Here is a 10,768-nt window from a genome sequence, read left to right as displayed (position 1 = left end):
AGCTGTCTTTTGCTGAAATCTGGATGATGCGGTTTATTATAAGAAGCCACTAAATAGAAGTTACATGAATGTGCTTACCAACAGGCTGGTACAATGTGTCCGTGGTCCATCAAAGTCAAATATGCCAACTCAAGTAAGTAAAAAGGTTCCTCTTTACCAGTGATTTGGTCCTTCCTCATAAAAGGATCCAAACGGGTCCTAAACTATCGATCTGCAACTTCAGCTGTGAAACCAGGCAGCACTGTGGAAAAAATGTTACCGTTTTATTGATTGGAAAAACAAGTGACGCCCTCAAAGGCATGTGTACAATCAAAACCTGTCTGAACAACTAGACGAGTTGTGAAACCCGTTAAATCCCGGTAAGCAATCACTCTAATGTCCAAAAGAAATCTTAAAGCTTTATTACATTTCATTTGCATACAAGGGTGTTTGTGACGTGGGTGTTTAATCGGGACATGAAATGGTCAGGAAAAAAACAAAACCCCAAAGACAATAAATATCAATTTGCCAATATCTTACTTTCCGGACAACACCTGGACTCTTCAATACCAACTTCAGCGAGCATGCAGAAAAGTAAACAGAGCTATGAGCTAAAAGGCCGGGACACAGCAAAGCAGTGTCGTACACATGAGAACAACAACAACAACAAAAAAACAACATCAAGAAATAGTCAGAAAACCTTAAAGTGACTTAGAAAAACACTAAATCTCTGCTTCTGTTTGTAAACTGAAAACAGAACCTTTACTGCACAGATACGGCCATTTTCCTTAGAAATATGGTGCTTTGGGTTTGTGAGAGGCCATCAATGTAAATGCATTTGTAGGCCAATATGAGGTGCTTTCATTAAATATGCATAAAAGGGGGAACATTAGAGGCTGTTTTCCTCAAAGCATTGGAGAATTTATTTTTGGTATTTTGCTGTTAAACACTACCAATTCAGGGAATTCTGTTTAGCACCAAAACTAAAAAAAAAAAAAAAGTGCCTTAAAGCAATAGCTCCCCTGTAAATACTGAAATGTTTTGGTGCCATACAGATGCTCTTATTTAGACAACACAGAAGATAGAAGATTAACAGGACTGTGGGGGAAGATGATGACAAATTTAGGGGAAAACCATTTTATGGCTGCGGGAATAAAAAGCAATATTAAGGCACAAAAAAAAAAAATCTAGGACAAGATGTAAATACGCAAACAAAAATTGCAAACACTGTATTTGCGAGTCTCAGACAAACAACTATCAACACACTTTCAAAATATTCTGTTAACCAAAACAAAATAACTTACATTTTCTTGCAACTATAAGCTTTGATTTTGTATATAACAACGTTATTAAATGTTAATTAAAAAAAAAACCATTAAAAAGGCATACATTTTCAATGAAGGGTTAACAGTCTATTTGATAATGTTAAAAGAGAATTCATAAGACACTGAAATAAAGCATTATCAATCATTGTTTACCTACTTTACCTTCGACGTGGTATCATTATCATTATTGTAAACCAGTGGAAGTCATTTGTGACCCACTGGTGTAAACCATTTCACTGTAAGAAAAAAAAAAAAAAAAAAAAACCTTTACTCATTCATTGGGAGTTTTATCCTTCGCTATGTACAGTAAAACAACATGAGTCCCATCGGTGCTTTTTTTTTTTTTTTTTTTTTCAGTAAAAGTTCTCGATATTCTTTTATAAAAGATACTTTGACATGTACGTATAAACTGTTCTCTGTGTGTGACTTTGCTCTTATTTCCTCTTAACTGAGGACATAAGTCAGGCACACCGTGGTGCACTCCAGCTACACAATGAAAGGATCCGTTATCTCTTGTTTGTTACTTTAAAAGACACATACACTGCAACGTACACAGCAACATTAATACAATTCTGTCTGGTTAGTTGACCCTAGTCGGACAGCTGTGTTCGGACAGATCTTTAGGGCATACAAAAACAAACAAACAAACAAACAAACAAAAACTCACACTATGCAACAGCAGTATACCTTGCTGCTTAAGTTGAACCAAGGAGGAAATATTTCGGTGTCAGTGACTAAGGTAAACAGCAGATGTAAAGCTGCTTTTGTTACAGCTTTCATGCCAGCTAGGCTGTCAGAAAAGAGACATTCTGAATTCAAGACAATACATAGGTGTCAGAGCGACTTACATTCAAAGTGTTGTGGAGACATCTGTCCATGTTCTCCCCCTAGCACATCTCTAAGTCTACCTTCCTAAATGATCCTTCTCTTTCTAATACCTTCATTAGATATGATCACCCTGCCAGCCTTCCAGTACCGGGGTAAAAAGTGCAACACAACAACCCTTCAACCATCAATTACACGCTGTTATGTCTCCGATTTGCTGTCACTGAGTGAACATCTCTTAACTCCAGTTTTACCGAAAAATTTCCATGGTCTTTTTTTATTTAAATTTTTTTTTTTTTGCTGCTCACTACAGGTCTCGTGACACGCCAAATCCGACGAGGTTATATTTAATATTTGCATTGATTAAATGTTGAATTTATGAACACTGAACATTGCAAATTTGATATTTTTCCCAGTATATCTTCTTTAAATTGCATGTGCTAGAAGCAGCTGCTTAAGAACACTACATGAAAAGAGGACGTGTGTTTTAAAGCCATAGCAGCGCCTCCGTGGGCTGCAACACACCGACTTACAGCGTAATAATATTATCGAACTCTACGGAATGGGAGATCCACTGACAAAAAAAAAACAAAAACAAAAAAAAAGTATAAATCTCTACCGTCTTGATTGTAGGGCAGAAAGGTTTTGAGTGTCGCATCTGTTACATGTACTACTTATCACAAGGAGCTAAACTGGGGGTGTTTGTGTATAAAGGCTGAAAGTTGTGTTACGAGTCCAGCATGGAAAGCAAGGAGAGACGTTGGGAGGAGTTCTGCGAGGCATAAGTGTGTGTAACGTGGGGCTTAGCTGCCCTGTGTCATGCTCTGCATGTGTTTGGCAATGTCGTACACGTAGGCGATGTCCGGCCTCTTCTCCGGGTCGGGGTTGATGCACATATCTACCAAGTTCCTGAGCTGGTGATGGGGGTGGGAGAAGGGGAGGGGGGGGAGGAGAGAGGGGAGGGGGGGAATGATGGTTGGGAAGTAGAGAGAAAAATCATACAGTCAATGATGCTCTACTGATGAAGCCCCTCGTAATGCCCTCCGGATGACCTCTTCCCATCGCAGCAATAACAAAGCAACAGGTAGGCGAACTGAGACAAAGGCGCGAGACTGGGTTAATGCGCTAATCACTTACTGGTCTGCTAAATCCACTTTTTACCCGAGCCCACACACGCACGCCCACTCGCATGCCCACTGCTGCCACTCCACTGCCATCCGGAGACAGCACTTACTCTTGAAGCCGAGCGCAGCGGCTGATTGGAGCAGATAGACAGACAGGCTCGCAGGCGGAACAGCCACCACCATCATTAAAAAAAAAAAAAAAAAAAGATAATAAAAGATGGAGAGGAGAGAAAGAAAGAAAGAAATGAAAAAAAAAAAAAAAAAAACATCTACACGAGGTCGCTATGGTAACCATCTGCCGACTTCCTGGCCGCTGTTGCGTGGCACTGGCTCGGGCGAGTTTTCATCAGCGGTTGTGCATAGACGTGCGAGTGAGAGAGAAAGTGAGCGAAAGATGCAAATTCAGACAGTCTGAGAATTAGTCGCACAGAATGGAGATGGGAGGAGGGTGTGTGTGTGTGTGTGTGTGTGTGTGTGGGGGGGTGTGAGGTGGTGGGTGGGTGCAGAGATGCAGATATGTAAAATATTCATACGCTTCTTTGCATGGCGAGTGGGGTGGGGGAGTGTCAGGTGGAGGGGGAGGAGGTGGGAGCTGGTGAAGGGAGGCGTGGGGGGGAGAAAAAAAAAAGCATAGACGGAGATGGTTAAATGACACAACAAAGATGAGCAGCTGACAGTTTGCTGCCGATCCTTCAGGAGCATTGTTTACATCCAGACAGGCGCTGCAGGCACCCCCCTCATCTCCATCTCTCCATCGCCCTGTCTCTCGCTCTATCATTCCCTCTCTCTTTCGCTTTGTCTTCCTTTCTCCTGGATGGGGGTGACATGTGGGGCAACGCAGAAGCTCAGCGTGGAGTGTGTGTGTGTGTGTGTGTGTGTGTGCGCGGGGTGGCGGGGTGGGGGAGCTCTTGTAACAAATATACACATGCACAATTCCTCTTGCAAGTACAAAAACACACACACACACACACACACAGACACCACAGAGGCTTGAAACACCTCGCAATTAGCCTTTATCGGCCTAATGAAGTAAATGCTCACGGTGTAATAGAAGCCTGCCTCTGCAGGGTTTTACTGTTTGCCCACAGAGACGTGGATAAGGACAGCCCTTAAAATTAGCCACCGTGGACTGGCGTGTGCAGATACTGACACCGTACAGACAATAGGTTAAGGGTGGTTTTGTTTTTTTCTTTCTTTCTTTTGCTTTGAGGAGCTTATCAGTTTCCAGGTTTGGGTCCAGCATGCATACTTCACATGTTTTGTTAAACTTTTTTTTATTTTTTTTTATTTGGCTGTATGTTATACTGTTCCAGGCTGCCATTTGTTTCTATTCATTTCCACATGGCAATAAAACCAATAGCCAATAAAACCAAAAATGGAACTTTGACAGAGAAAAAAAAAAAAAAAAACTGCATACTTTATGTTCACTGTAATGTGTTACACAACCGAAGCAAGTTTCAATAACCCGCAGATGGATCTTAAAAATGTCCAAAATGGAAGAAAAAGTGTATATATATATATATATATTAGTACGCGGCAGGACGGTTTGCAAACGTTAGGTGTGACGTAATGTGTACGTCAGCGAGAGCTGAAGAAGAAGTATAAGATTAATTTTGTTTGGTTGAGTGATAGAAAATGTCCACGATGTTTAATTGTGGTTTAATATTTAAGGCGGAAAATTTGCCGTGATTTTTTTGGTTTCCTCCTGAAACCTCAAATGAAGAAGTTCAGAATTTATGTAATTTAAAATTTTGTACTATTAATCAGACAAACTTTTCCTGGGCATTTTGTAGACCAAACAACTCATCGGTTGATAAAAGATTATTGGATATATTGCTCATTAATGAAAGTTAACACTGGCAGGTGCTTAAATTAGATTGGCTATGATGGGACGTTTCTTCTGTGCCTTTCTACTATTAATCAATAAGATCTTCTGGTGCTTAGCCAAACTTTGTAATTGTTAAAATAATGATCATAAAGATTTTAACTGACTTTTAACTGACTGATGTCAGCCAGTCAACACTATTAAGATCTCTGAAAAGTGAAAGGGAGTAAAAAAAAAAAAGAAAAAAAAGAAATCTGTTGCAATTATAGCTTATCGCCAAAGGTGCCGCCAAAAAGAGCAAAACAGAGCTCTGCTAAGTTGCAACTAATAAACAAATGTAATAATGTGCCCACAACAAAGCACAGCGTTGTTGCAAAATGGGTCTAATACCTGCAATGTATGCATATATGCCTATGAGTCAATGTCTGAGGTTTTGCGTGTATGAGAACCTGAATTTATATGTTCAAGAGAAAAAGACAGGAAGAAAAAAAGAAAAGAAAAAAAAAAAGCCACCCAAACAAAGACGACATGCAAACACAAAGCCACGCAGATTCATGCACACGTCACCGGTAATCAGCAATAAGGCGATCTTTAACCACAGCCTGACTACGTTCCATTTTTGTGCACAGAGAAGTCTTCACAGAATTACAGCAGATGATTTAACGTTTAGTTAAGGAAACATGACACTCCAGCCCATTTAGTTTCACCCCACTCTCGAGCATGACCACATGCTTTTGATATAAGCATTTAATTTTCAAAGGCTTAAAAATCATACCAGTCTTTTGATCACAGAGAAATATCATCCTGTACTGTAGCTCAGTAAGATGGGTAGATTGCACTAACAGAAATTAACTGTAATAGTCTACACAAGTAAAAATCAGGCAACTGGCATAAAGAAAGAGAAGCCAACTCTGTTGGCTTAAAGTTCCGTTAGGACTTTAGTCAAGTTTTTTTTTTTTTTTTTTTTTCTTCCTCTCAGGAGTCAAAGATTATTGTGGGTCCTTTAAAAAAAAAAAAAAAAACTGAACAAATCTGTATGTATTTTGTGCCTTCATACTAAAACACAACTGATACCACTACCGGTACTTACCTCCTCTGAGTAGTGATCTGAAGGAAGAGGGGGGTAGTCACACTGCTCTATCTTCTTACAAAGGGAGTACAGGTTCATCTTATCCCCATAGAACGGACTCTGTAAGGCCGCCATCTGAAGAATAGAGATACAAAGAAACAGGAGGGTGGGGATATACGGGGAGAAAAGGGAAAAAGACGAGAGGAAAAAGGTGCGAGAGAGCCGGGTTAAAACAGCAAGTAAAACATCCAATCGAACTCTCAACAGGTGCTCCGCAGAAGACAGCGTACCAGATGGTAAAAGTGGTGTGCATGGTTTACCGCTATAGAAGTGTAGCGTATTGTTTAAAGTAGGGATTTGGTGCGAGCCACTGGCAAAAAGTCCATACGTCTAAGGTTTTGTATAACTATCAAATTCGTACACCCTCACTTTTTTTTTTTTTTATTTTCTAATGAGCAGTGGTATAAAATTCAAGTGAACCAAAACAAAAACATCCATGGAAGCTTCCCTGAGCTTATGAGTTTCCCCCTAGTTTCTGCAATGCTGCTTCCAAAACATAAGAGATGAATATGAGAAGAAGGATGGAGCTGAAAAAGGAAGAGGAGCACGAGAGATGAGGGTGTAGGGATACGAGAGGGAAGAATTTATCAGTTTGCTGGAGCAGCGAGAGAGAAAAAAAAAAAAAAATTCTCTAGAAAAACAAATGCTAAACAAGCAGAGCAGCGGCAGGGCAAATGGGAACGGGACGGAGGAATAGAGAGCACGAGGAGACCTTTGCTTGCGAGCATAAACAGGTGAAGAATCCCTCCCGTTTCTCTAAGAATAGAAAACTAGCATCCTCTCGTTTAAAAGGCGCATGTGCGAGGTGAAGCCCGCAGCGGACTTGCATAACAAGCACACTGCACATTATTGTATTTTTCAGATTCAGTGATTTCAAAATAGACACTTGAAGTGCTCGGCCATTATCATCAACGCTGTCAGGATAATGAACAGCTCGGAGATATTGGAGCTCCCTGACATTTTGGGGGCGGCACAGTGGTGTCGTGGTTGGCTTCTCACAGCGAGACGGTTTTAGGCTCGAACCTCGGCTGGGGGTTTGCGTGTTCTCTCCGAGCCTGCGTGGGTTTTCTCCGGGTACTCTGGCTTCCTCCCACATTCTTAAGACATGAAGTTTAGGTTAATTGGTGATTTTCAATTGCCCCTAGATGTAAATGTGAATGGCTGTCATTTCCTCAAAGCGTTCCTGAGATAAGCAATTCGTGAGCGAGGGGCGGACGAACGGACAGACGTACAGATGGAAAACCTAAAAACATAATGCCTCACAGCTGCCGCTGGCATTGGGCACAGAGGCATAAAACATCTCAAGTTTATCAGTATGGTAGACGACATTTTTGCTGATTATTATTTCGACCATTTTTCGAGTGTCCCTGCATTACTTCTGGAGAAAGTACAGTATGTGTTTGACAGGCTGCTAATTGGTAGTCTGAGAACAAAGTCTCCACATATGAATCCAAATGGACTTTTTCCCCCATACAGAATACAAGAGGTTAGTGTGAACGTTGCACAAAATCAGGCACTTAATATTTCTGTGAAAAGGACCGATGAGGAAAAAAGAGCTGTATATCAGGATGTGTTTTAGATTAAAAAAAAAAAAAAAAAAAAATAGGGACACAAAGTACTTAATATATAGAATTTTTTTGTGTGTAACTTGGGATAAGGCTTTTCATTCCTCCAAAAATGGATGCCTCACTCAATGGATCATTTAAACTTTTCTGAACAAATCTGAGAAAACAGTTACTGCTTTCTTCATCAGTTCACCTGTTAAGTGTGAAAATACCAAGCGTACACTGTCTGGCTTTGTTCGAAGTAGAAGAGTAATCCATCGACATTTCCCAAATCACACCCACCGGTACGTCGCTTCATCATTACTGTCTTCAATGATGGAGGTGTCAAACGTTGATGGCGCAGAGGCAGAAAAGTTCTTGTTTCCTATCGGGCAGATTATGACAGAGTCTCTGTCACAGCTTCCAGTGGGAAGTCAAGATGACAGCAGCAGAATCTCAGTGGGCCATCTCTCCTCTGGACATAATTTGCCATCATGCGTTCATCTGCGCTCTTAATCAAACAGACACTTTAATACAGTAGATCCTTACTGAAATACACAAGAACATTAAGCAAAGAGCATCTCCCTTTGTTTGTCTCTCCTTGGGTACCTCTAAGCATCACTACTGAGGCTGGCACAGCAGGTAGTTGACAGTGATGAGATGTGTATGGAAATGCGTATTCTTGCACATGTCAGCAATGATACACTTCCATTAGAAACAAAGCCTTGTATCTGTGGCCTAAAAATTTCAGATTTGATTTTATGGTGATTAAAACGATGGACGTATGCACACTTTAAAAACAGGATTACACTCACTGCAGATAACGCAGATTGAATTTCCAGAAGGATAAAGCTACACTAAGCAGTTTGGGTTTGAACCCTCAAATCACTGACGGCTTCTAAATAATCATTTGGTGATGTACAGAAAATAATTTTATGTAAAAAATATATTTTTCGGAAAGCATGACTAGTCCTTAGTCAGCAGAGCAAATGATCACAATTATAAATTGTATCATAGTGTAAAGTAAGAACTGCATTTATATAGAAATTAACAAGAAAATAAAAGCATAAACGTAAACAGCATAACGGCAGGAAAGTCCGGCTTCTCCGTCTGTAAATCTGCACTGACTGATAAACCTACAGGACTTTACAATGTGGCTCAGTTTCTACCATTAACACACACGTACAAAACTTATTTTGAAAGCCATTAACACAGATGACAATGAAGGAAGTCTGAGAGGTGAAATCACAAGTTATTAATCGAGTATGTTAACTCCCTCGTATGTTACAGTTAATGATGAACCTTCACTGAAGCGTGATGCCACAAATTTCAACATCACATTTTTACTAAACCCACATCAGATCTATAGATAATTCCAAACCTCCTGGAGTTAAATCACCAACTAAGAAGCCATTCACTGCAGCCTATAAATACATCACCTACACAGCAAGGCATGAAGAAAACGTCGGACTTTTATTATGAGTCATTTGCCACCAGGGTCAACGGACATCTTGCACTTTCATTTCAGAAATGAATCCCTTTCCAACAATCACACCGAGAGCTCTAAAATTAAAAAAAAAAAAAAAAAACTAGAGGGCATTGCCAGGCGGACTCGCACTCAGTTGGCTTTCTTTCACAAGGGTGAGTCTGATTATGCCTGGTTTAAAAAAAAAAAAAAAAAAAATTATGCCGACTCAAAAGTTTATTTGAATGTCTCTGAAATGTAAAAAAAAAAAAATTCTTTATGAGTAATATAGATACATATTTTAATACGGGACACAGTATGTATATTTGGACGTATCTGTAAGGGTTAGAGAGCGCCTTCCGAAAACACGAATATTTCAATAAGCAAAAGAGAAAATGAGGGTGAGACGTAAACAGACAGGAAAAAAAAAAAAGAGGAAACCCAGCCAGCTATAGACACCAGGAGGCGAAGGGTTAAACAAGACCCCGTCGTATTTTCATGCATCTTCTGCTTTTGACAGATGAAAAATGTCAACTGTCCTGTTTGTATTTGGGAGTTTTTGCACTATTCATCTGCTTCATTAGTGCCTGCTGCTCCTAGCCCCTGACAGCTGCCGGCCCCCTGGTCTCACACACACACGCACGCACACACGCGCACGCACACACACACACACACACACACACACACACACACACACACACACACACACACACACACACACACACACACACACACACACACACACACAAAGATGCATACCCACACACACAAACACACACTTACTCCTTTTTTTCAGACTGTGTCGTCGCAACGGTTTAGATGATTGACTCACTCTGACCTCTGAGGCCCTGGTGTGTGAGTGTGAAACTGTGTGTGTGTGTGTGTGTGTGTGTGTATGGTTCATTGATATTCCAGAGACATACAATGCACACGCATGCCTGCTGTCTGTCTAAGGGGTGTGAGCTGCTGGTGGCAGAACACACGCACATCCTCACAAACACACGTTCGCACTTCTATGTTTGTGAGGACCCTCATTGACATAATACATTCTTAGCCCCTTATGCTGTCCTTAGCCATCACAACTAAATGCCTCACTCCTAACCCATATCCCCAACGTAACCTTAAATCTATCCTTAACCCCTAAAACCGAGCCTTAACCCTCAAACGTCCCTTTCGAGGTCCATCCCAAAATGAGGATTTCCAAAAGGGCCACAATGTTCTCACCATCAAAGTCTAAAGCTTAAACTGGTCCTCAAAAATGTACATGTACAAGAACACCCCTCCACCCCGCTTCAGGACCCCCCCATTTCTTAGCTGTTATTTTGGCCAGGTTGTGCTCTCCCCAGCCCAGGCATGTAAAGCTAGCATCCCTGTGCGTGTAAAAGGTTTGGATGAGGCCTTCAGGTTTAATTAACATTGATCTCCCTCTCTCTCTCTCCTGCTTCTCTCCCTGTATGCCAATTAAAAGGACCTGCGAGAGGCTCCCGTCTTCTCCCTTCAACTCCCTTCATCCCCGGAGCCTTTATAGCCTGGGACCGAAGAGCTTCTCACA

The 10,768-nt window shown here is 41.0% G+C and overlaps 1 protein-coding gene across 2 annotated transcripts in view; it reads right to left on the bottom strand.

The window, feature by feature from the left end:
- Nucleotides 1-386: 386 nt before the first annotated feature.
- The window catches only part of nek7 (NIMA-related kinase 7), a 58,605-nt gene continuing 48,223 nt past the window's right edge, over nt 387-10,768 (bottom strand). The window contains exons 8-9 of one of the 2 annotated variants that reach the window (XM_069724623.1): nt 6,169-6,282; nt 387-3,038 (exon numbers count right to left, since the gene is read on the bottom strand). In XM_069724623.1, coding sequence (XP_069580724.1) covers nt 2,817-3,038; nt 6,169-6,282 — 336 coding nt within the window. In that variant the 3' untranslated portion in view covers nt 387-2,816. Of the gene's footprint in view, nt 3,044-6,168; nt 6,283-10,768 lie in introns of both variants that reach the window. The other variant, XM_069724624.1, reaches the window with a different exon arrangement.

This window comes from Brachyistius frenatus, unplaced genomic scaffold (genome assembly GCF_029030835.1).
Source record: "Brachyistius frenatus isolate BFR_SWC_R1_liver_20210118 unplaced genomic scaffold, ASM2903083v1 Contig_385, whole genome shotgun sequence".
NCBI classification, from domain to species: domain Eukaryota; kingdom Metazoa; phylum Chordata; class Actinopteri; family Embiotocidae; genus Brachyistius; species Brachyistius frenatus.
The sequence above is the reverse complement of the archived record's forward strand: the minus strand, read 5'-3'. Positions and strand labels throughout refer to the sequence as shown.